We start from the raw sequence: 27,529 nt of genomic DNA on the forward strand, positions 1-27,529 counted from the left end.
ATTCAATTGATTACTTCAATCGAATAATAAAAAAAAAGTTATGAATACACAACTCAATTATTTCAAAAGAAGTGATTGGAGTAAATTTTAAACAAATATATAGTCAAATAATTAGGATTAATAAGAAGCATGCCTAAAATAGACTCCATATTCAAATAAAAATTATTTCATATAAGTTTGTTTAATCTGAAAATTACTTTCTTGGGTTGATATAATATGATTAGAGGAAAAAAAAAATATTTCCTACGCATAGATAATAGCAATGGTTAGTACTTTACGAAAATGGTAAAAAATAGTAATGTGATTTTGGTTACACAACTAACCATTTTCTATTTGTCTTTAATGTTTACTAGCACTGAATTGGTTGATGATCCACTTATCTATACTATATATAAAAGTAAAGTATTTGTCGATTTTTTTTTTCTTAGAAGGTTCTTATGATTTCACTTATATACATTTACCTCTTATCATTATTTTATTTAATTAATCTTTTTTTTTTTAACGAGAACCTAAAAATCGATCTAGATAATGTTTCTCTTAAAAAAAATATTATAATTTAATTAAAATAAATTTAACATGAAAAGTTAAGTATTATTATATAAACTTTTGGAAGAAAAAATAGATAATTTATTTTTTTTCTATTTCTAAAAATGAAAACATGCAAAACAATCTAAAAGAGTGATTTGAATAATTTTTCTCTTTCAAAAAATGATCATAATATAACTAAAAGCAATAATATTTCAAGGTGGTATAATTTTTCTTTCTAAAAAAGTGATTATAATTTATGTTTGACTCTAATTATTTTACTCAGCAAAAAACTATTTAAATAAATATTAGTTTCTTTGACTTCTTAAAAAAAAAAAATACAAATATCTATTATTTTGCATTTTTTTTCCAATCTAAATAAAAAAAAAAATTCTCTTTAATATCTATCTACTCTAAGGGTTAGTTCAAATAAATTGTAACTTGGTTTTATTTTTCTTTTTTAAAGAACAATATAAAAATCGATTTAATTAATGTTTCTCTTAAAAAATTATCATAATTTAATTAAAATAATTTTAACATGAAAAGTTAAATATTATTATTGAAAATTTTGGAAGAAAAAATAGATAATTAATTTTTTTCTATTTCTAAAAATGAAAACATGTAAAACAATCTAAAAGAATAAGAAATATGTGTATGCTAAAGAATTCAACTCCCAACTCTAAAACTTTTAGAAGTTCTCCAAATCAAGCAAACAATACTACAAGACTTTTTCTATTGGTCCTTTATTTAAGACTATGTTTGATTTCTACGGAGTATCGAAAAAAATACTAAAAAAATTAATTTTTTTTTTATGTTTAGTTTTATTATAAAAAAATATGGACAAAATTAAATATAATAAAAAATTTATGTAATTTTAAATTATTTAATTTTTATATACAAGAATTAAAATATGTGAAAATGAGTTTGAAGTTAACTTTATTTTTTTTTAAATTTTTCTTTTTAACTTTTCAATTTTATTTTTTTCCATCTTAGCTTACCTCGGATTTTCCGAGAAATAAGAATAGCTTAAATAATATTTGACGTGAAATTTTTGTGAATAATCTTAAATATTTTTTAAAAGTGTAATTTTATAAAAAAATTTATGGCAACCTTTTAACGTACAGAGAGAGGAAGAGAACGATTGATTAGTCGCGGCCTTTGGATCAAAGCTTTATTTCGACGCCATTAGTGGAAGAACTGGAGCAGGCATAGGATGATGAGAAGCATGTTGGATGAGAAGAAGAAGGCTGCAGATCGGTACCTGAAGCGCCAAGTTCTCGGAGAGGGCACATACGGCGTCGTTTACAAGGCCTTCGACACCATGGTATTCTATTTTCCACTTTCTTTCCCCCTTTTTTTTCCTAAACAATCACAAATATAGAAAAAGCAAATTATACAAATTAAGTTTAAATTGTTTGGCTCTTTGTTTGAGACATGAGAAGGCAGAAATCAGTAGACAAACAACAACTACAATTCTATAACTATGTTGGTCCCGTTTAGATTTATATTATATATTTTTGGAAATCAAAGCATATGTATCGAGGCATAAGATTTGAAGTTTCGGATTCGTTTCTTTTCCGTTGTTCTTTTTCTAGGCGGGCAAACGGAGGGTTAGGGAATTGATCTTGCTAAGTCTAAATTTGTGGGTGGCATTTGGATTTGACTGGGAATTTTAATTCTTTGGACTGGGAAATTTTTGCTGAATCGGGGTTTATAGAGTTTAGATTCAATTCCGAACAACCCCAGCAAATAAAAAAAGCAGAGCTGGATTGATCTGGATTTCCAATTCTGAGGACCTGGAAAATTTTGCTGAATTGTAGTTTATAGCGTTGGAATTGAACTCCAAACAATCCCAAACTACATGCAGCCAAACATAACCGACAGAATTGCACGTTGTGTTGATCACCTTTGATACCCTTTTCCTCAAGATTTGAGCAGCATTTTTGTTTGTTTCTGAGAAAAACAGAGGAATATACAAATTAAAATGGAACTTCTAATCTTCTGTTTTCAGTTGTTTTGGTTTCCATAAATTAAACAAGAAAATTAGGTTTCTTTTGTTATGGAAAATATTTACTGGTTTTCATTTTCTATCTTTACCTTTTTGAAATATTCCTTATTTTATATTTTCCTACCAATTTGCATCTATATAAGCTTCTAAACTTAGCTCTGCATTCTTTTTAAACAATATTCTTTCTCTAGAGTAGATTTAAGATGGTGTAGGATTTTGTAAACCATTTGAAGATGTGTTTCTTTTGGCTTGTGTATAGATTGACTCACTACACTTACAACATAGGCTATATTCCACCATGTATGTGATAGATAAATCAATCTGCTAACTAACTTCTGGTACCTTTCTCAGTCTACTATTGCATCCTTATCCACTTTATGCAGTTTATGGTTCTGGCTCAATAGGTGTATCAACCTGTTTACATTTGAGTTGTCCCATCTCTTTGAGAAGATCAACTAAATACTTAAGTTGTCATACAAATATTCCTTGTTGAATGTGCCAATTTAATTCCTAAGAAGTTGTTGAACTACCAATTTCCTAAAAGCTTAAGCTTGTAGGATTTGGGTTCAATATGCATATCATGCTCTTCAACACCCTTCCTCATGTGTGGCCCCAACCTGCACATGGAGAGATAGACAGATAGTGGAGAGAGATAGATGGGCTCATAGGCAAGAAAATGCAAATAGCCTGTTTTTCGGGACTTACAGATATGTGAATGGGAAACCAAATATACAAATTGTGGAAAGACGACTCGAACATGAGACCTCCCATTAAACCAAGGTTGGATACTATGTTGAACTACCAATTCTCCTAAAAGTTTAAGCTTGTAGGATTTGTGTTCAATATGTATATATTGCTCTTTAACAGAAGTACTTGAGTTTCCCAAGCTCCGTTATCTCAAATTCCTTAGCTATTTGTTTTTGAAGTAGGTGCCTTTCTTTTGGATCATTCCCCATCACAATTATGTCATTGACATATACAATTAAGATTGGAAATCCCCTTGAGGTTGAGTGCTTTATGAATAAGGTTATGGTCTACGTGAATTTGCTTATACCCCATCTCTAACATTACCTTAGAACATCTTTCGAATCATGCTCTAGAGGATTGCTTTAACCCATACAATGCCTTATTTAACTAGCACACTTAATTCTTGTCAAAACTAGAGCCTCCATGGATACCTCTTCTTCTAAGTCATCATGCAAAAATATGTTTTTTACATCAAATTGTTGCAAACACTAATCAAGGTTAATTGCTAAAGAGAACAAAACATGCACGGTATTCATTCTTGCCATTGAGACAAATGTTTCTTGATAATCCACCCCATGGGTTTGAGTATAACCCTTAGCTACCAACCTTGCTTTGTATCTCTCTAAAGACCCATCAACTTTATATTTAACCATAAAAACTTATTTACACCACACTGTCTTTTTCCTCTTGGAAGATCAACAACTTCCTATTTTTGGTTTTTATCTGGTGTCTCATCTTAGCACCCATGGCCTTTTTCCGGTTCTTATCTCTAAGTGTCTTATGTTATGTTTGGGGAATGTCAAGGAAGTTCAATTGAGTGAGAAAAGTTCTGTATGTTAGGGATTATTTTTCCAAGGATATGAAGTGAGATATAGGTTATTGAGGGCTTTTTGATTCCTTTTCTAATGTTAATGAGTATGTTTAGGTCATTAACAACAGGAGAAGGAAGAGGAAGAAGTTCAGTACCTGGTGCTAGCTTAGATTCTTGGACCTGCATAGGTTCAAGAACACACTTTTCTCCTGGAGTAAACTTGAAGTGTCTGGGCAGCGATGGGATTAGACTTGACAGCTGTAGGAATGACAGTTTCAGATTCAGATTCAATGGAAGTAATTGTTGGAATTTCTTGGGCAGTTGCTGGAATTTTTGGGACATTTGTTGGAATGGTGGTTGTGTCTTCAGACTTGAGCCCATAAGAACTTGCTGGAAAGTCTAGGAACAAATCCTTATCTTCCATAGATGATGGTGGCTTCCCTTGAAGATAAGGATTTTGAAAGAAAGATTGTTTTTCAGAAAATGTGATATCCATGTCCATGGATATAAAGAACTTCCTTAAAGGTGGATGATAACACTTGTAACCTTTTTTTTTTTTAGAGAGTAACCCACAAAAACACACTGTGATGTCCTTGGATCAAGTTTATTTCGATTATGAGTATATGTACAAATGGTACACATCCAAAGATCTTAGGAAGAAGTTTGCAAAAAACATTGAAATCAAGAAAATTTGAAAAAACACGTTGATGGGATTCTTGAATCCTAAAACTTGAGAAGTTATCCGATTTATTAAGTGAGCTGCTGTTAACACTGCTTCACCCCAATATGGTTCTAGAAACATTTTTGTGGGCATAAAAGAGCTCGAGTTACTTCTAGCCAATGCATGTTTTTATGTTCTAATATCCTATTTCTTTGTGGGGTATCCACACTAGATGATTGGTGAATGATACCTTCTTTTTGGAGAACAAGTTGACAAGCTTTGATTGAAAATGATCTCTTGTATTGTTAGATCTAACTCTTTTAATACAAACCCTAAATTGGTTTTGAATCATTCTATAGAAGATCGGGAAAACACTACTCACTTCAAATTTTTGTTTTAGGAGAAAAATCTAGGTTATTCTAGTGCAATCATCAAGAATGAGACAAACCATGTAGCACCCAAAATATTTGGAACCTTATATGGAGCCCAAATGTCTGAATGAACTAATACAAATGGAGTAGATAATCTTGTATTACTTAGAGGAAATGAAACCCAATGATGTTTTGCAGACTCACAAACATCACAATGTAAACTATCAACATCAACACTTTTAAACAACAAGGGAAAACATGTTTTTAAGTGAACAAAGGTGGATGGCTGGATGCCCAAGATGGAAAGCGATGAAGCCAGATTTCATCTCTATTTGATTTGAAGTTTTCTCATAGATAAGAAAGCAGGAATCAGCATTTTATTTTTTTGATAGGTAAGGTGATTGCTTTCATAAAAACATGGAACTTAATAAATGGATTATAGCATCATTTTCTAAGCATTTCCGTTTGAGACAAACAGTCTAAGACGAAAATGTGTGCTTCAAAAATTTCTAGCTGTAAACTACTTGGTGAGAATTCTCTCCTTGGCAATGTTAGTTTCCATGGAGGTGTTAGTGAACAGAACTTCCGTTATTGAATTTCTCTGGTAGTAGTGTTTGTGTTTTGAATCTTGTTTGAAAAAGATGATTCGAAATCAGTCGGTTGTAGTGGAGAGAAAGGTTTTCCAAGTGAAGTCTGAAGATTGCAATGGAGGAACGTGGATTTCAATAACAGAGAGAAGTCGAGGTTTTGTGGTTTCTTTAGGTTTTGGAGAGGAGGAGACGGGTTGGTTAGTGGAGCAGTTAGAGAAAGCTGTGGATTTGGAGGCTTCCAGGGGTTTCATTCAAAAAATGAGGGGCAAGACTAGGACTCATCTGATGGAGATATGTTTTAATAGCAGAGGGAGATATATGAAAATCACAGAATATGTTGCAAAGAGAAAACCTTTGGTCTTAGTTGTTCCAAGAGGTGTTAATGGTTGTGGGTGGGAAAATCTTAGGAAGATGATTGTTTCAGTCCAAGAGTTCTCTGTTCAAGCTGAAAGAGATTCGAAGGAGAAGCAAAAAAAGCCTCAAGAGAGCAAAGGAATGTACAGAGGTGAGAGGTCCTATGCTGATGTGGTTGCAGAGAAAGGAACTAGGAATGGTGTAGAGATGCCAGTTGGAAAATGGGCAAGAGCTGTGGTTTGTGAAAGCAAAGGAAAAATACGAGACTGGTGTGAGGTTGGAAAAGCTATAGCGAGAAGGGTGGGGATGAAAGGAATGGTGTCTGTAACACCCATTTCTGCTTACAAAGGGTGTTTTTTTGTGGAATCTGCAAGGAAAGATCAGTGGATTCAAGATCAAGGGAGCTTCACAGCGAGAGGAGAGGTTATTGCTCTGAGGAGATGGTCGCCAAAAGAGAACTCAGTTGTTAATGGAAAATTTAGATGGGGGTGGTTGGAACTAAGAGGTCTCCTTTTCCACCTGTGGGATGAGGTGCAGTTGAGACACATTTTGCAGCAGTGGGGGAGGGTAACGAAGGTGGCGAGGAAATCATTGAAGCTTGTTGATTTGACGAAGGTAACATTGTGGGTGGAGATGCTTCCAAATGTCGTGCTTCCAGCGCTATTAGAGGTAGAAGATGGAGATTGGACATACATGGTTGTAGTTATAGTCACCGGAGAAGATGACGGAGAAGACTCTATCAAGCCTGAGTCGAATCGCAGCAAGGACGAGCTGAGGTCAGCCGGGGGTTGCGTCTTTCGGAAGCCACAGAACGTTGAGGGGCTACGAGCTATTGACAGGACCATTGAGTGCCATAGCTGGATGCCTCGTCATCTTTCCCATTTTCGTTCTTCAGATTCAAAATCGGCTAAGGGGGGGAAAGGAAAGGGAAGGTGGATGTTGGGCCCAACAACGGGAAGCAACATCGGGCCAACACCAAACGCCTTTGAAGCCCATTTTGATTGGGCCCAATTTGGGGCGAAAGATTTTGGGCCCCTAGCGGGCCCAGCCCATAAAGGATCCTCTAATGGCGGCCCAGATGCATCTTCGTCTTCAAAGCTCCTAAGACCAGGGCTCACTGCAAAGAATAAAATGCCGAAAGGTCTTCTTTAAGTGTCGTCAAAGCCGAAAGGATCTTCAGTCTCCGTAAGGCGCAGAGCAAGAAGTGGGCCGCCGAGATTTGAGGAGGCGTCTTCTACCCCGAAGCGAAACTTAGAAGGAAGTGGCTCATTGGAGACAAATCGAGACACTTCTCGGGGCAAATCTCACTCCAGAAAGAGCGATCTCTCCACTGGTTTTGAAACATCCAAAGTTTCTACCGGCGAGACAGAGGGAGAAGAGGGGATTCTGCAATGCAAATTGATCAATGAGGTGCGTACTCCTTTCTCAGCTGTATCTGAGCGAGATCTTCCTCTGTCTGGGGCTTTTGAGCAAAATTTTATTCCCGAAACCTCTGTTTCTGTGGTTCACCCTTCTCGCTGTCAGTCTTTTTCTTCGATTCCGTTGGAGTCAAGCTACGCCGTTTAGTGTGGTTCCGTTTTTATCTCTCCTGTGGTGAATAACAACCATCGTGGTGGTGCGTCCTGTTCGGAAGGTGTGGTGGTTCCCCTAGAAACCTCTAACCGAAAATTTAAAGACCGGCCTCTCCTTAGGGAAACTCTCAGTAACCCTGAGGTGTGTGGTGTCTCAGGTGAGGCTTCGTTCCCAGTGCTAGAACCTTCCACCCTCCCGTTGGAAGGTTTTCAGGTTGAGGGGCTTACGCCTCGGAAGATGGTCAAGGTTCAGTCGGTTCTGGAGAGTTTGAGGGTTAGAATTGTCAGGGATAATGGAAAAGGTGTGGAAGGAGAGAACAAGAGTGCTCTCTCTGCGGACAAGGTTTATTCCAGAAGAAAGAAGAAAAATGACTCTGGAACTCGAGGAGAGGATTAGTTCTGGGTGTGGGTTGTGTCGGGTTGTTTTTGTTTTCATGAAGATCTTAAGTTGGAATACAAGAGGTTTAGGATCTAGGAAGAAAAGGAGGACTGTGAGAAGGTTTTTAAGTACTCAAAACCCAGATGTGGTGATGCTTCAGGAAACAAAGCGTGAAATTTGGGATAGGAGGTCTGTGAGTAGTGTTTGGAAAGGTAAAAGTCTGGATTGGGTTGCTCTTCCTGCTTGTGAGGCGTCGGGGGGGATTGTGATCTTGTGGGATTCAATTAAGTTCAAGTGTTCAGAGAAGGTGTTAGGATCTTTCTCTGTTACTGTGAAATTGAACTCTGATGAGGAAGAGTTTTTTTGGTTAACCTCAGTGTATGGCCCGAATAAGGCAGTGTGGAGGAAGGACTTTTGGATGGAGCTTCAAGACCTGCATGGTCTGACTTTCCCAAGGTGGTGCGTAGGAGGGGATTTTAATGTGATCAGGAGGATATCTGAGAAGATGGGTGACTCTAGGTTAACAGTCAACATGAGGTGTTTTGACGAGTTTATAAGGGAAAGTGGTTTGTTGGATCCCCCTCTTAGGAATGCGGCTTTTACATGGTCAAACATGCAAGTCGATCCTATTTGCAAGAGGTTAGATAGGTTTTTGTTCTCTTCTGAGTGGGATTCTTTTTTCTTTCAAAGTATTCAAGAGGCCCTTCCTAGATGGACCTCTGACCATAGCCCAATTTGTTTGGAAACTAATCCTTTAAAATAGGGGCCGACTCCTTTTAGGTTTGAGAATATGTGGTTGCTCCATCCTGAGTTTAAAGAGAAGTTTAGAGATTGGTGGCAAGAGTGTACGGTTGAGGGTTGGGAAGGTCACAAGTTTATGAGGAAACTAAAGTTTATTAAATCAAAGTTGAAAGAGTGGAATATAGTGGTCTTTGGAGATTTAAGAGAGAGGAAAAAGCACATTCTTACGGACTTAGGCAGAATTGATCGAATTGAACAAGAAGAGAATTTAAATCTTGATCTGGTTTCGGAAAGGACCTTAAGAAGGAAGGAGTTAGAGGATTTGTTATTGAAGGAAGAGGTACAATGGAGACAAAAATCTAGGGTTAAGTGGATTAAAGAAGGGGATTGCAACTCTAAGTTTTTTCACAGAGTGGCCACTGGAAGAAGAAGCAAGAAGTTCATAAAGTCTCTGATTTCTGAGAGGGGGGAGACTTTAAATAACATTGAGATTATTTTTGAGGAGATTGTAAATTTCTTTGGGAATCTCTATTCCAAACCCGAAGGTGACTCTTGGAAGATTGAAGGGATTGAATGGGCCCCTATTTCTGAAGAGAGTGCAATTTGGTTGGATAGACCGTTTTCTGAAGAGGAGGTTCAAATGACAGTTTTCCAATTGAATAAGGAAAAGGCCCCTGGCCCTGATGGCTTTATTATAGCAGTTTATCAAGAGTGTTGGGATGTGATAAAAGAGGATCTTATGAGGGTGTTTTTTGAGTTCCACACTAAAGGGGTTATAAATCAAAGTACAAATGCGACATTCATTGCTATGGTGCCTAAGAAAAGCCAAACTTTTAAAATCTCAGATTATAGACCTATTAGTTTGGTTACAAGTTTATATAAGATAATTGCTAAGGTCTTATCAGGGTGTTTACGCAAAGTTCTACATGAAACAATCTTTGGCTCTCAAGGAGCCTTTGTGGAAGGGAGACAAATTTTGGATTCTGTATTGATAGCCAATGAAGTGGTGGATGAGAAAAGAAGGTCAGGGGAGGAAGGGGTAGTCTTCAAAATTGATTTTGAGAAGGCCTATGAGCATGTGGATTGGGGCTTTTTAGAGCATGTGCTTCAAAGGAAGGGGTTCAACCAGAAATGGAGATCTTGGATGAGGGGCTGTTTATCTTCTTCTAGTTTTGCTATCCTAGTTAATGGGAATGCAAAGGGTTGGGTTAAGGCCTCTAGAGGTTTGAGACAGGGAGATCCTCTTTCTCCTTTCCTTTTTACTCTAGTAGCAGATGTTCTAAGTAGGTTAATGATTAGAGCTGAGAAAACTGGGATAACTGAGGGTTTCCTTGTGGGGAGGGATAGGACTAGACTGTCCTTGTTACAGTTTGCTGATGATACCATATTTTTCTCTAAAGCCTCTTTGGACCTTCTTCAAAACCTTAAGATTATCCTTTTGGTTTTTGGGCAAGTATCTGGTTTAAAAATCAACTTAGAAAAAAGCACCATTTCAGGTATTAACACTAGGCAGGAGGTGTTGTCTAGTTTGGCTTTGGTTTTGGAGTGCAGAGTGTCAGAGTGACCTTTGTCTTATTTAGGCCTTCCTTTGGGAGGGAACCCAAAGACAATAGGCTTTTGGGATCCAGTGGTTGAGAGAATTTCGAGGAGGCTGGATGGGTGGAAAAAGGCCTATTTGTCTTTGGGAGGGAGGATTACTTTAATTCAGTCTTGTCTGTCTCACATCCCTAGCTACTTCCTCTCCCTCTTTAAAATCCCTGTATCTATAGCTTCAAAGATTGAGAAGATGCAAAGGGATTTTCTTTGGTCTGGGGCTGGGGAAGGAAGAAAGATCACCTAATCAGATGGGAGGTTGTTAGTAGACCAAAGGAGATGGGAGGTTTGGGCTTTGGGAAGACTTCTATGAGAAACATTGCCCTCTTAGGGAAATGGCTTTGGAGGTTCCCTAGAGAAAGGAGCAGTCTTTGACATAAGGTTATTGCGAGTATATATGGGACATATCCTAATGGATGGGACGCCAACATGGTGGTTAGATGGTCTCATAGATGTCCTTGGAAGGCTATTGCTCAAGTTTTCCAGGGGTTCTCCCCTTTTGTCCGCCTAGTGGTGGGCAATGGGGAGAGAATTCGGTTTTGGGAAGATCTTTGGTGGGGAAACCAAACTTTGTGTTCTCAATTTGCTGATCTCTACAGAGTTATTTCTGTGAAAAACCTCACTGTCTCAAATGTCCTTGGCAATTCCTTACCATTGTCTTGGAATTTTAACTTTCGCCGCAATCTAACGGATTTAGAAATTGATCTCCTTCAGAGATTAATGTCCTCCCTTAATTCTGTGCTTCTTTCCCCTTCTTCATCAGACTCAAGAGCGTGGTCTTTGTCTTCATCAAGCTCGTTTTCAGTAAAATCTTTTTTCTATGCCTTGTCAAAAGTTTCAAATCCTTTAATGTTCCTTCCGGCCAAGTTTTTATGGAGCTCAAAAGTCCCTTCAAAGGTTAAGGCCCTCGCTTGGTTAGTAGCACATGGGAAGGTAAACACTAATGACAAGTTGCAATTGAGAAGACCCTACAAAGCCCTCTGTCCTCAATGGTGCATTCTTTGCAAAGGAAATGGAGAGTCGATTGACCACCTTTTTCTTCATTGTCTCGTTACCATTGGACTTTGGCACAGGTTGTTCAATCTAGTAGGTGTGATTTGGGTCCCTCCAAGGAGCCTTGAGGACATGTTGGTTATTTCTTTTAAAGGCTTAGGGAACTCATTAAGAGGCAAGACACTTTGGCAAATTGCTTGCCTTACTTTGATTTGGATGGTGTGGCAAGAAAGAAACAATAGGATCTTTGAGGATAAAGGGAGAACGGAAGAGATGGTTTGGGATTTGATCCGGTTTTATTCTTCTCTATGGGCTTCTTGTACTGAAGCTTTTAGAGGAGTTCCTCTAAGCATTCTACAACTCAATTGGATTGGGGTTTGCGTTTCAAGAGTTTGAAGATTGATGGGGTTTCTTTTGTTTTTAGAGTTCTATTGTTGGGTGTTTTTCCTTGGTATTTGTGTAGGAAGGACCTCTCATCCTTCCCTTGGTTTTTTTCTCTTTCTTTTGTCTCTTTTTCTCTCCTGTATTTGTTCTTTTATTAATATAATCTTCTTCGTTTCTGATCAAAAAAAAAAAAAAGAAAGCAGGAATCAGCTGCAATTACCTATTGTTGTTTAAAAAAAAAAATGGAGTCCCTTCTCCATAGCACGTCTAATCATCCTCCCCTTAACCTAATCCTGAAACATACAATAAGTAGGGAAGAAAGTTACACTACAAGTTTAGTCCTTGGTAATTTGATGAATAGACAAAAGATTGACGAATAGTTTAGGAACATGTAACACATTCTTTAAAAAAAGAGAGGGATTTAGAGTGACTGCCCCTTGAGTGGCAACAATTGCTAGAGAACCATCAACAACTTTAATCTTCATATTTCCAAGGCATGGATTGTATGTAACAAATTGGTGTGAAGTGTGAGTCATGTGATCAGTTGCCCCTGATTTGATGACCTAAGAATTAGAAATGATGTGTTTGAGGCACTAAGAGTATAAGACACTTATCTGTCTGGGCCAATGAACATGATCTTATTGGTTTCTCAGTAGTGATAAGGAGGTTTTTCAGCCTTTCAAATTCCTCTTTGTTGAGGCCCCTAATTTTTGTAACATTGAGACTTGAATACTCATGAGAGTTCTCATGAGAGTGATCTTCCACATTTGTCAAGTGTGATTGACTTCCTTACCATCCACTCTTGAAGCCACCATTCCGACCAATACCTTGTGGTTTCCCATGAAGTTTCTAACAAGTCTCTTTTACATGATGAGGTTTTGCAGTATGTACACCATATGCCATCATGGTCATATGACTTTAAAATTCATTCTTCCCTTCTTTTTTGTTACTGCTTTGTCCCTCATTATTAATTTTGAATCCACCATCATTTGGCTTTGGAAAAATCATAGTAGAGCCATCTATAGATTAGGAATCAAGCGCAACAATTCTTCTACCTTCTTCTACTCAAATCATTGAGAACACGTCATTCAGAGAAGACAAAGACTTTTTCCCAGAACTTGCACTCGAACTTCATCAAACTCCACATTGAGTCCTTTAAGAAATTCAAAAATCCTTTCCCTTGCTACAAATTTTTGTAACATCGTAGCATCCTCACTACACTTTATTTTAAAATTTTGATAATAGTTTAGTTCAAGCTATTAATCCTTTCATAATGTTGTAATACTTAATCATTGAGAGTGCACCTTGTTTGGTGACAGATATTTTATACTCGAACTTCATCAAACTCCACATTGAGTCCTTTAAGAAATTCAAAAATCCTTTCCCTTGCTACAAATTTTTGTAACATTGTAGCATCCTCACTACACTTTATTTTAAAATTTTGATAATAGTTTAGTTCAAGCTATTAATCCTTTCATAATGTTGTAATACTTAATCATTGAGAGTGCACCTTGTTTGGTGACAGATATTTTAGTCTTAATATAATAAATTTGGGCTGTGTCTTGCACGTTGGAGTAGGTTTGTTAAACTATCTCCTAAATCTTCTTTGTAGTTGTAAGAAACATTCAGGTTCCATTAATTTCAGGCTGCATAGAATTCCAAACCCAGGACGTGATTATTGAATCTTCCTCATTCCATATACTAAACTTCGGATCATCTAGGTTTGGTCTAGTCCCAATCGGATGACTCAGCTTCCCTTTTCCTTTCAGGAATGTCTTCATTAGTTGTGACCATTACTGGTAGTTGTGACCATTGCTGGTAGTTGCTACCATTTGCGGCTTGAAGCTTTTGGAGTTTTCTCGTTGATTGGTTCTGTTGAGTTTTAGTGGTTGGAGTAGGGAGATTGATTTTGGATTTCTCGAGCATATTCAAATGATATAAGGCACAGAAGGTTGGCTATAAAGGCTATATAATCTTTTTTTTTTGAGGAATTTCAACAATGAAGGCCATAGAATAATCTAAATAATTTCCTAGAGAATGTATGATTTGATACCATGTGGGAAAATATGATAATTCTTGTATTCAGAGAGAACTATTGGTACAACCTTTATATATATAGAATAAATGGGCTAACTAAGGAAACTCTGACTACTCTATCAATCCTTGTAAATCGGGGATAATTTATTTTTAATAAGAAACTACCATATTTTAAATTTACTACTGTTGACAAATTAACTAAGATTAAGAAAATCTTAGATTTTTCAACAAATATCCATAGTTGGATTTAGTATGCCCACCTCTGATTCAAATGTCTCAAACAAGTTGAGATTTTATCCACATTTCTTTTACTTGGAAAATCATCCTCTAGGAAACTAACATCTTGCAACTTGGTTTCAGGTACACTCCTATCTTAATATTTGCTAAGCATCACGCAACCCTTTGATTCATCAAAATATCTAATAAAGATGCATTTACTTGTTGTAGGACTAAGTTTTTCCTATCCATGGGAGCTAGTGTGAACATAACTTGTAGACCCTTGGGGTTGCAAGTGAGCTAGGTCAACTTTCCTATTTGTTTACAACTTGTATGGAGTATAAGTAATAAACTTTGAGGGTACTCAGTTCAAGATGTAGGCAGTGGTCAAAAGAGCATCCCCCAAAAGGATGTAAAAAGGTTCGCTTGCGCCATCATCATCTGAATCATACCTAAAAGCGTGCAGTTCCTCCTTTTTGGCAGACCATTTTGTTATGAAGTCCTTAGAACCATCTACTGTCATTGGATTCCCTTGGAGTCCTTAGCATTGTCAACTGTCTTTAGATTCCCTTGTCATCAGATTGACTCTGAAAACTCTCTAATAGATACTTGCACCCATGGTCTATCCTTAATGTTTCAATAGTTCTTTTTGTTAGGTTCTCTTCCACATTCATGAAAAGCCTAAAGCAATTCAATGCTTTTAACATGTGGGAGATTAAGTAGATATAGCCCAATAAGCCTTTCTTGGTTAACTTGTTTATTCTATCTTGCCAAATATGGTCAAGCCTAGCATGCCATCTTACATAGTCTACGGTAATAGTCATAAGGGAAACCATTATAATTATCTACTAAAGAGCCAATACCATAAAGGAGTATTCCCAAAAAGAGTCTTGGCATTGTTTCATAAAAAAAAATGAATTGAAAACCTAGATAGAATGGTAGAAAGATTAACATAAGCAATGTAACAACTGACAAACAAGTTTTGCTTGATATTAGCAGTAAGCCAAACTTCGTGGAGTAATGAAGTATGATCACCATGCAAGTGTAGTTGGTAGGTACTGATGCTCAACACTGACACACTAGCTATAGTTCCCATGAAGATCCGTGGCTTCCTACCAATACTTAATGAATCCAGAACAATCCAGCGCTACATATTCAGTTACTCCTTAGACTACAATCCAATCAAGAGACGAATGAACAACCATTACATGATTAGAAACATAAACACTTCTAGAATCTAAGTTAGGGAGTACCCTCTTGGGCTTAGGCAATCACGAGTGAAGGTTAAGTTTCCTCACCATGATTAAAACATGCTTTGCTAGCTTTGCACTTCTCATTGTGCTTGTGCTTGGTGTTCTTTGTCTTGTCAAACTTAAGTCCCTCATTATTTTCCTTTTTGGCAGTTTTCTGAAGTTCCTACACTTAGGGCTAAGTCCCTTGTGTGAAATTCCCTCTACTACATATGTGGAGCCATGTGCTTTTGCAACTTCCAAGCACGTACTTTCAAGTTCAAGATGACATGAAAAGTCATCAAACATTTTGCTGTTCTCATTATGTCATGTTGATCTTCTTATGTTCCCATGAGTTAGGAAGGGAATGAATGCTAACTTAGACCAGTTGCTCATCAGTGAGATTTTTCCCTATTACTTTCAATTTGCAAATCATTGTTGACATCATTCTAAGATGTTGCTTTATAATCCTATTCGAGTGCATCTTGTATGGGTTAAACTTAAGGCTCAACATGAGCAACCTAAAGAGAGGTTTGACCAAACTTATCCTTAAGGACAAACAACATATCTTAAGCAGTTTGATACCTCTCAAACAAACTGATCAAATCATTGTATATGCTGCTTAACATGGTAAAACATGCACAATGGTCCTTGTGCCAATTTTGGTAGGTAACTAATTGGGTATTGTATAATGTTTCCTTGCTCAAGTTCAACCATCAACTAAGTTAGGATTTCTAGAACCTCTTGCTCATTTATGAGAGATTAATCTCTTGCTTTTAATATATTCTCTCTATTTACTTATCAAAAAAAAATTATGAGACATTTGATCTTGCGATGTTAAATTAGCAATTTTGTTTGTTCAAGATTAAAAGAAAAACTATATTTATATATATAAAAAAAAAGATTAAAAGAAAAACTATGTTCTCAACCATCTTTAGTGCACATAAATCCATTACTGATTTTTTACTAAATTATGCACCAAAATGTCATAGAAAGTTATTTTCTATGATCTTTATTTTAAAAAAAATAAATTTTCATGTTTGCAAATAATTCTTACAATAATAATTCACTTAAATAAAATGCTTGAAAAATAAATCCAAAAATCATAGAATAATTCCCATAGTCCAAAATATTTACTAATATTCTTTGGAATATTAAAAAATTGAGACAATAATTTTTATACTAGATTTTTCTTGAAATAATTAAATTTAATAATTGAGAAATTGTTAAAATAAAATAAAACACAATACAAACAACTCAGGAAAAATATAAGAGGTCACTAAAATGATAAAAAAAACTATCTTCAAAACATTTTTGTTCAAAAGACAAGGTCAAAAGGCTCCACATGCGCTCCCACTTATTTAAAAAGACTAAGGGCTACGAAAAATAGGGAAAAAAAAATCCCAAAAAGCTAAGGAAAATGGGAGTTCTCATCCACCGATGTGTTTAAAAAGGTCATTGGAGGGTGCCTCACAAGCTGCCACATGCTAGCAGTGTGCAGCAACGTGGTGAGCTTGGTAGGTGAGTAGGCAATAGCAGCTCACATTGTTGTGCCCTCTATGTGCCTCCTTGGCACATAGGTGCCATGTGTCACTTTCCTGGCGCATAGGTGTCATGCGTCGTCTTCCTGGTGCATAGGTGCCATGCATCGTCTTCATGGCACATAGGTCCCATGTGTTGTCTTCCTGGCACATAGGTGCCATGCGTCATCTCCCTGGTGCATAGGTGCCATGCGTCGTCTTCCTGGCACATAGGTGTCATTTGTAATCTTCCTGGCACATAGGTGCCATTTGTCATCTTCCTAATGCATAGGTGCCATGTGCGCCTTCCTAGCATGTAGGTGTAAAGCTCCTGCCTAGCATGTAGGTGCAAAGTAGCTTCCTACCAGCCATTAGAATCTCAGCTGCTACCAATCTCCTTCTCTTAATCTTAGAATTCCATTGATCTATCTATTTTCTGGTTTTGGTGCCTTGAACTCTGTTTGAAAAGCACTCGTTCTCTACTAAGAGCAGATCCCCATTTCTAGAAGAAAAAAAAAAAAAAAATCCTATTTTCCTTCATTAGTTTACTTGAATCTTTGAAAAAATCATGTCTTTCTTAAGTTTTGTCAAAAAATTACAAGAAGTATCTAGTTGGAAAGTTTACAATGAGAGATATTTTTTTCATTTATTACTTTTAAATATGTTTGAGAAAGGATCCAACCAGTAATTAAAGTTAATTTTCTTTTGTAAGCAAAAAGAGAAACAAAATTTGCATCGGATACAAATTGATGCATGGAAGACAGGATTAGATACAACCTGTGCTTTAATACCACTATTGGAAAATTTAATATTAAAAAAAATATTTGTTTTTGTGGTTTGAACATCAAACTTACAAAAATGAGAAATGTACTTCAAGAGCAATTTTTCATTATGAACAACAATAATAATAAAAATAATACTGCAAGACTTAGATCTAGGTGAATGGAAGAAGAGCATATACCCTATATTCGCAATTTAAAAGTCTCACTTAAGACACAAAGGGAGAGAGAAACAACAGTTTGCATGCTTTAAGTGTAGAGAAAAGAGGTGCCCCATCTTTATCAACACCAAGGGAGAGAACCTTGTAGAATTAGAGGCAAACTCCCATCATTCATCTCTAGTCAATCACAACGCTGATTAGAGAAAACATAGGAAGGGCTTGGTGTCATAGGACTTTGCCCACTTTGGGTGACTTTTGTGACTCAAACTCTCAATTTCAATTCACTAAAAAGAGTTAGTATATTATATCATATAAAAATATGTCCACTTCATGATAATCAATATAAATAAAACAGAGTATGTGATACATATTCCTTTTATAATTGGGTCCCACCAGATGTAAATCTAACATATTTGTAATATTTTTTATTTTTTTTATGTTGTGGGTTATGTGAAGTGTTTGTGTTATTCACCTTTGAGTTTTCAAGTTTTTATAAAACACATTTCACTTTTGTTAAGAAATTTTTGAAAACATCAGATTGATATTTTTTTACATTTTCCCTATTTCAACTCAGTTTTGGATTCGATGTTCCAAACAATTTTTAATTTTTTTTTTATATTTGTCTGCAAAAAGGGAAAGGGAAATATTTTAAACAAAAAACAGGCTAAAAAATCAAAAGCACTCAGCAGAAATTGTTGTACTAGGCTTATTTGTGTATAGTTTTTTTTTTGGTTATGATTTATTTGAGTGTAATTGAGCACAGCTTTTAGTTTTTTCTTGGTCCAAAAATTGTCTAATAAAGGATTTTTTTAACTTTAATTTCATCTAAGTTCTTATGTTTTCCTGACAATGAAAAAGTAATGATTGTGAGATTCTATGAAATTGTTCGTCATTAGAATTTAATTTTTGGATTGTGCAGACTGGGCAGACTGTTGCCATTAAGAGAATTCGGCTTGGGAATTACAAGGAGGGTGTGAATTTCACTGCACTTAGGGAAATCAAACTCCTTAAAGAGCTCAAGGACCCGAATATAATTGAGTTGATTGATGCATTTCCTCATGATGGAAATTTGCACCTAGTGTTTGAATTCATGCAGACTGACTTGGAAGCTGTTATTCGAGATAGAAATATTGTTCTTTCTCTAGCTGATATAAAGTCATATATGCAGATGACATTGAAGGGGCTTGCATATTGTCATAAGAAATGGGTTGTTCATAGGTATTATATGGTTCTTTTATGGAGTTCAAATCACCAGAAGTTCTTAGATGTGTTCACATGTATATGTATGTGTTTGTTCCCAGTGTATTGTGCTTTTGATCGTTTACTAATTTGTGTTCCAGAGATATGAAGCCAAACAATTTACTGATAGGAGAAGATGGACAGCTTAAATTAGCAGATTTTGGTTTAGCACGCATATTTGGGAGCCCAAATCGCAAATTCACTTACCAGGTATTATATGGAGTTCATATCAGAGATTTCCTAAATGCAGGGTCATATGCAGCATACTTCTCTTAGTTTCTAGGGTCTGTATTTGAGTGGTAGGTTTTGAACTGAGCTTTCTCTGTCAACTTGAGTTACTCTCTTCTGAAAGATTTCTATCTGGTGCCAACATCAAACATGTGGAACAGGAATTTCTCTCTGGCCACTGGTAAAGACAGTTTTTTTAACACTATATATGTTAGAAGAAAAGATGCCTATTGACTAGTATTGTAATTGTGTTTTTGCTTATGTGATGACTACTTACCTGCATCTCTAAAAAAAAGGAAGGGAACAAAAATGCAGTTTTCTGTTTAGAAGAAAGACATGCCATTTTGGCATTGCTAGAATCAAGAAATGAGTGTTTGATTAGGATCACTAGCATCAGAAGCTTGTATGAATTTTCTGTTATTCTCTGCTTCATAGATTTATGATTAGGATGTTAGATTGCTAATTTTTAGCTGTCTACTTTGTCAAATTAACTTATCTGCAATTATCTTGAATAATTATTGGTTTGTAAATTTGGCATAAATTGTAAGTAATATACCAAAAGCATAAGAAAAAAGGATTTACCACTGAATAGAGGATAATGACCATACTAGCATTTTCTGCAATTTAAACTGCATGGCTGCTTCCAAAGAAGAGTTTCTCTGTGTTAGATGGATATAGTGTCCAACAGAATACTCCTGTGGAAGGCTTGGCACTTGTCAGAAATGCTTGGGTTGTTGACATCATACACAAGGCTGACCAGCAACCAAGATAGACTAAATATGTAACGAACCAATAGGGCACAGTTATTTTGTTTCAAAAAATAAAAAATATTTTTGTAGAAATTGTTTTTATGAGAAACATGTAAATAAATTGTTAGAGAGGAGAGTAGTATTAGTAATAATAATATGAGGTTTGGGTCTGCTTGGAGAGTTTGAAGGAATCGGCCATGAAAGATTCCTCAGTTATCAAAAGAAAAAAAAAAAATTAGAATAATAATACTAATATGACATATATTTATCTATTTGTGTGCCCTGGTCATGTCCGTCCATTCCCTGTTTCGACAATTTTTCTTCATCTGAATGTCTCTATTGTTTATATGCATATCCCATTTCCCTGTTCATGTGACAAAATCTGCAATCATATCAGGGAGGTCTCTAATGATAGTCTAAAAGAATTCATTTATTTCTTAAAATGAAAATAAATTAATTTATAAAAATAAAAGTTCAATACAAGAGCTCCTGCTCAATTAGAATTTTTAGGTAGTATATAAAGCTAGAACTTTTAGGAAAAGGATGCCTCCTTTGGACTGAATCTCTGGCTCCTCTCTTGTTGGAGGGAATCAAATATTCAAAGACAGCAAAAGAAATTGTGATGTGATTTCTTCAAGGGATCAGTTTGCAAATGTGGTGTCTTGATTTTATTGGTGAACTGGGTGGCATAGGCTAGAAGGGAAGCTCTTTGTTTTTATCATTTCTATATTTCATGACTCTCTGCTTTCTTTGAGGTTATATATATGTAGTTCCTATATACATTGGCTACCTACCCTTTGGTGTGCCACATATTTACCTAAAGATAAAAAGGGCAGCAAAACAAAGGATGTCAGGAACCCTCCTGGCTAATTAATCTCATAAATGATGATAGCTGCCATGCTGCTCTTGAGGCTACTGTTGGTGGGATGGACTTCTCCATTTTAGTTGTAGAATGTGCTGATTCATTCCTAACATGTCCTTATCTCCATGCTTCTTTAAATATATTTTATTTTAATAAATCAAATCCTTTTGAGCAGGTTTTTGCTCGATGGTACAGGGCACCTGAATTGTTGTTTGGTGCCAAACAATATGGATCAGGGGTTGATATCTGGGCTGTGGCTTGTATATTTGCTGAGCTTCTCCTTCGCAGACCCTTTCTGCAGGTGAATCTTTTAAGACATGGTGATTTATTTTATGTATGTTATTTTCCTGTATATCTATATATATATTTCCTCGGATGGTTTTACATGCTTCTTTGGTTGCTGTGGCTAAGCTTTTGTGGGACTTGCAATGGTTGACTTTGAATTTAATTAATATAATAAAGAGATAAAAGAAAAGAGTAATATATAAGTTGACAATTTTACATATATAATTTTTGTTCTTCTTAATTCATTCAAATCTGTTCCACAAGGAATTCTCTAATGACTTTGTGCAAGCCCTTCAGTATCCTGAATGCTGGGACAAGAAATTCAATTGTTTTTAGCAATTCAACTGTTATTTTTTGTTTTCTGAGGTGGTGTCGTCCTGAGTCACTTACATCATTTCACTATAAAATGAATTATTTTCCCCTAAATGCTTTCTTTTTGATAGGCAAATTTCTCCTAAGTTCCTACTGCTGGTTTGTTAGTTCTTAAAAAAATTTCTGATATTTTGTGTGAAGGATCCTTCCAGAAGAATCAATCTATTCTACATTACTCAAGTAAATCTATGCTATTACGAAAGAAGATGGTGAGATTCTCTCTCCTTCATCTCTTCAAACAGTTATCACCCATTAAAATACTTATCTAACCTGTTTTATTAAGATAATTAATTTGATAAAAAAAATAAAATGATAATTTACTTTGTGAGCTTCACCAAAAATAAATAAAATAGAATTATATTTAAAATATTATCAATCTAAATTTCTATTTTTCACGTTGTTTTCAATATAAATCTTCTTTGTTCTACCGTCACATAAATGATTGTTTCAATGGCTGCATGATGTTTAGTTTTTGAATATTGATCTCATAACTTTATATTAAAAATAAAACATATTAGCACACACATTGTATGTGTGTTGCATCTTTTATCATACTAAAGAACAACGAAAGAGCTTTAGGGAATAGGTCTCTAGAAACTATGTTGCATGCTACTGGTTATAAATCTTGAGTGTTGGTATGTATCTAAGTGTTAAATTCATTTTATTTAGGACAAGTGGACATAGCCAAATACTCTTGTTTCTCTTAAATATCATTCTATCTCTTAGGCCAACTCTTAGGCCAAATTGAAATGTATGACTAAGATAGAATCTCCATCCAAGGGTATCATGAAATATGAATTTATTCTTTTCCTTTGATGGGCGTGCCTATTGGATTACTATCTTAGCAATGGACACATCGGATACATCCCGTACCTAAACCCATGTCATGTCCTATTTGACATGGGTACTTCAGATACTTGGATGTGTCCATGTAACATATTCTGCAACTATAGATTTCACTTTCAAAACATATATATATATATTCCTAAGAATCAATCTGGTTACATCAAAGAATTGGAGAAGTGGTTGAAGATGCATTCTGAAAAATTTATAACAAATTTGCTGGTTTGAAAGATTGCAATTTCAGCATCATGTCTGGTGTCACAAGGAGGTATTGAGGTTAGGTTTCAGGGTTTGTGTATTTTGCTGTGGGTTGTGGGTGAAAGCAGGATTCTCGCAATCGACCACTTGGTACAGAGAGGCAATATAGTTCCTTGTTGCTGCTGCATGAGAAAGAAGGCAAGGGAGTCTATTGACTACCTTCTATTACATTGTGAAGGGCCTGGGATGTGTGGGCATTCATATTTGCTCTCTTTGTAGTTAGATGAGTTGCTATAGGTAAGAGCAGACAGCTTCTTAGGGGTAGACTTAGGATGTTTATGAAGTGGTTTCTTTTTTCAGGGATGCCTTTTAAATTACCACACTGAAATATTTAATTTCATATTCTTTATTTTATTTTTTACTTTTTATTTTTGTAAAATACTTGAGTAAAAATAAGTCCTGGGTCACTTGTGGACTTTGGACATGAGGCAATTAATAGGTAGTTTCTTCCTTTCTTGTTCCTTTCTTGGCAATTGTTGGCTTTCCAATATAAATAATGTGCTGCCCTGTTAAAAGAAAAGAAGGAAAAAAGATAACTTCACATATTGATCTCATCACACAATGTTCAAATAATTATCGTAAAAATATTTTTCTTCCAAGCTGTCTATAATGAATCTTAACCTGCATTCTGATTCAAGGGAGTGCCCTGCATCCAATCTTGTAAACAAAGGGCTAGGATGTTAACAATCCTTGGTTTCTCCTTTCTTTCTTTTTCTTTTGTTTTTTTGGTTGTTATGTCCATTTTGTCTTGTTTTTCATCTTTTCTGTTATTCTCACCTTCTAGCTTCCCTGATATGATAGGTTGAAGTCCTCATGAGCATTCATGTGTTCACAGGAAAAGCTTAGGAAGTTCAGACTGCACAAACACTTCTCCAACACTTCTTGGATTTCCATCTCATGCTCTTCATGTTTCAATTTTGAAATAATATTTTATTAATTTCAGATACTCAGCTAACCTTGGTTGTCAAGCATTAGGCTCATAGTGCAGTTGTCAAGCATCAACCTTGTAGTGGACATCATTGGCAGAGCCACAGTTTCAACTATAAATTTCAAAAAGATGAATGTAGTGGACCCCTGCCCAAAAGAATGAGCATTTGCTCTTGAGCTACACTAGTTAGTTTTCCATTTTTTTGCACCCCTTCCCAGACGCATTCCTAAATCTTGTCTCCCCTAAATTATTTTCCTGGCACCGCCACTGTTGATGCCATGTGTGTTATATTTGTTTTATTTTTTGTTTAAGAAGTTGCCATATTTAAACTACCTTGTCTTTACATTCCCTTTATAAATGGATGAAAAGCTTTAATTCAACTAGTCTAATTTTCTTTTCTTCTTTGATGGGCAGGGATCTAGTGACATTGATCAATTAGGAAAGATCTTTGCAGCATTTGGGACTCCAAAACCTTCCCAGTGGCCTGACATGGTTTGCCTTCCTAATTATATGGAATACCAGTATGTTCCGGCACCCCCATTGCGAACATTGTTTCCAACTGCAACTGATGATGCTTTGGATCTTTTAGCAAAGATGTTCACTTATGATCCAAGAGCAAGAATTTCTGCAGAGCAGGCACTGGAGCACAGGTTTGTAATTATATGACATCAATAGGAAGGATGACACTCATTATTTATTTATTTATTTTATTTTCTGCCCTAATTTGTATTCTGTTCTAGGTATTTTTCTTCTTTACCGCTGCCAACTAAACCAGCGGAGCTTCGTATACCTCCTCCAAAGGGGGATTCTTCCAATCCTGAACCCTTAGATCTTAATCAACAACAGAGTGGTCCAACTGTACTATCACCATCAAGAAAATTGAGGAGAGTGACACTAGATCATGAAAGGATTTGATAGGGACAGATATCAGAGTTGAGAGTTGTTGATCTTGTAAACAATATCAGACATCTGGTCAGAGCACATGCAGGAATCAACATATGCCAGTGTCTATGGGTGTCTGTGTGTTTGAATGAAGATATCCCTATATATCCATAATTTACAGGTAATATGCCATTGAAAATATGATATTTTATTCTCTGTACCAATGGTCCATCTCAGTAACTCATCTATGGATTTGGGGATCTCTTGTTTTAGCTTTAGCCTGCATACTGCATTAGTTGGATTATCCTAACCATTCATCAATCTTATTCTTTTTGCACTTCAAATACTTGTACTACTATAGGAAGGCTCCTTACGGCTGATCAGGGGGATTTACTAGAACCCTTATTTGATATGTTAAATGGAGCTAGATTAGGGACTCTTATGAAACTAGTTTAATCTGTAGTCTTCTCTATCATAATTTCTGTCATATGTGCTCTCTCTCTCTCTGTCATGGAGTTAGATTAGTGGTTATTATGAGTGTCATCCTCCCCATTGATATCATAATTATACAGGTTGTTGAGGGGCGGTCAGCACCCTGAGGTTTGGGTCCCCATAGAGAGTCCTAAAGGCTTGGCCATAGAAGGTTCCTCGGTTGTTAAAAAAAATAAAATAAAATTATGAGCTATACACAGGTTATTGCTACAGCCTGTTAAGTAACCCTTGCTGGGATTGCTGTGGTTAGAGTCCCTTTAACCCTGTGAAGTTTATGGGACTCTGGGACAGATGAAACAAAACCATTTCAATTCCCTTTCCATAAATTTGAATGCAGAAAAACCCTCTTGTTTCCCTTTGTTTTGAACACGGTCACTATTAGTAGAAGAAATGAAAGAAAAATAAAGGTCAAGTTGAAAAGAAAATAACAAATGGTGCTGTCATATGAAACAACAACAGAGGCTTGAATGGTATGATATCTTCAAACCCTAAATTCATCTTCTTGCTCCCTAGGTCTGGATCAATCCAGGAGAAGTAGTTGTTTGTTACGCTTGAGTTATTTAGGAAAGTCCTGGATACCAAAAGTAATTGTCAAATCTGTTGCATTGTCCCAAGAAAGAAGGGTATGTTTCATGGGATACTAATCATGCTCTTTGTTGTATCTTCCCTTGGCTTCTTACCTGCAGGCGGCCGTTCTGATGGATGACATCTCAAGAGAGAAGTGGAAGTGGAATTTCCGCATACAGTGGGGACCTTAAAGGAGGTAATGACTCTCAGATTCAACTCTCTACTCAAGAGACTTGCGCACCTTGGTTTTGAATAATGTGGACCAATTCATTATCATACTCAATATACATTTTTATGTTGTACTGGGTCATTATGAATTCTAAATGAAGATCGTCTTTCCTCGTTCCGGACCTTGCTCATGCCTTCCTACATGTATGATGTAACCCCGCATTTGCTTATTTTAATGGTTGAAAATTGCCAACTTATTAATGATCAATATCAGGATCCTGGGGGCTGGGGGCTGGCTTGTTTCATTGGCTTCTGCTCTTTCTCTGTTTAACTAATACATTTAACAAAGGCAATGCTATCTCTTTCGTTACTAGTTTCCATGGTCCTTTGTGGGGTAGTCAATAAAGAAGTACGGTTAAAAAGGTTTATTTTAAGCTACATTACTTTAGAAAGAAATTTTTGGAGTACGATTTTCCAGGGATATATATTTTTTATTATTTTTAAAAATAAATTTTTTTGTATCATTAAAAATATAGACATATCTTATATCTTTAAAAATTATTTAATTTTTAAAATTTGAGATAGTATTTTTTATATATATATATTAAAATCTGGATAAATGAGTATTTGATAAATTAAAATCTTTTGGGGTCCAAACTTGAATCATTGTACTAAATTACTAATCTTGATAATATACCCAGACATAATATTAAGTATTATAAAATAAGGAAATAAATTATAGAGTAAAGGAATATTGCAATATGAAAGAAAAATTCTTATACACATACATCATTTTTAAAATAGTTCATAATAATAATAATAGTAATAATAAATAATGTATTCCTTAATTTCACCATCATTTTTATTTTTCTATCAAAATAATTTAAAGAAATTTAATTGTAATATTTGGTTGGTATTAACCATTTAATGAAAAATTGGTTCTTGTAAATGAATAAACTAGATTTTATTTTGAATTATAATTTTATTGTATTAAATAACTAAAAGTAAAGAATTTTAGTCAAATTCAATTTTAATATAAATAATGATTTAATAAGCCCATAAATAAACTAAAATTGGGTTATTTATTTATTTATTTAGAATTTTAAATTTATTCAATGAACGAGCTAATGATAAAAAATTTCATTTAAAAAAAGACAAAATTAATAAAAAAAAATTATTTAATAATAAAAATCTTTATTTTATTTTTTTAACCAACACTTAGAAGTACTTTAAATGGTTAAAAAAACATTTTTGATCATAATTTCTAGGAGCAAATAAAGAACAGAAGAAAAGGAGGGGATTTGTTTACTCTCTTCCAAGACCTTATACCTATAAGGACCACCCCTAAGCGTACATGTGGCAAGCCACCCTAGACTCATAAGGCACTCATCCGATGGACACGTGGCACGTCCTACCCTCCTTCCAGACGTTCAGTCCGGACCTAGTAGTTGTCGTCCCAAACAAGATCCCATTTCGCAGGCAATCATTACTCATTTTGTCAAAAGCATACTCGATAGGACATTCCCGGGTCTTTTCCAACGACCTACCCTGCGCCGCCTGTAGAGTGAAAAGACAAGTGGGACAACAAGTCATCCCCCCAACAGTCTCTGTCAACCGCTTGTAGGATAATGATGGCTCTGCCACCCTCTGAGCGCCATCATGATTGTGAAAGTCAAAGAGCCTTCCATCTTCAAAGTGACGGGGCTTCAAACATTATAAAAGGCCCTCGACGACCCAGTCAAAAGGAGAGGTAAGCATTCCTTATAAATGCCCAAGAATACCAATATGCTTAATTGCCAAACTGACAAAAACTTCAAAGGATGTGTCCGGACCACCTGTCTAGACATCTTCTATAGGGAAATGGAAGGAAACATCATTCTCAGTTGAGGGGGCGAGTACTTCAGGGAGCTACAATGACTCTAGGTGTTCCCCGCATCAACATTGTCGTCATCTATGGGAAAAACATTTGCGAAGATGTCCACACCC

General features: G+C 35.7%; 1 protein-coding gene across 2 annotated transcripts; it reads left to right on the forward strand.

The window, feature by feature from the left end:
* Window positions 1-1,589: 1,589 nt before the first annotated feature.
* Window positions 1,590-25,811, forward strand: LOC100244503 (cyclin-dependent kinase D-1). 2 transcript variants are annotated; one of them, XR_787547.3, is made up of 7 exons: window positions 1,590-1,849; window positions 18,590-18,888; window positions 19,011-19,119; window positions 20,924-21,049; window positions 23,849-24,084; window positions 24,175-24,497; window positions 25,495-25,811. XR_787547.3 is itself a non-coding variant. In XM_002266396.4 (6 exons), the coding sequence occupies exons 1-6, from the start codon at window positions 1,739-1,741 to the stop codon at window positions 24,347-24,349; spliced, it is 1,056 nt and encodes a 351-aa protein (XP_002266432.2). In that variant the 5' UTR covers window positions 1,633-1,738; the 3' UTR covers window positions 24,350-24,540. The 2 variants fall into 2 exon arrangements, 1 of the variants encoding a protein (XP_002266432.2); XM_002266396.4 differs by lacking the exon at window positions 25,495-25,811 and having other exon boundaries at window positions 1,633-1,849; window positions 24,175-24,540.
* The last annotated feature ends 1,718 nt before the right edge of the window (window positions 25,812-27,529 follow it).

This window comes from Vitis vinifera, chromosome 14 (assembly GCF_030704535.1).
Source record: "Vitis vinifera cultivar Pinot Noir 40024 chromosome 14, ASM3070453v1".
NCBI lineage: Eukaryota > Viridiplantae > Streptophyta > Magnoliopsida > Vitales > Vitaceae > Vitis > Vitis vinifera.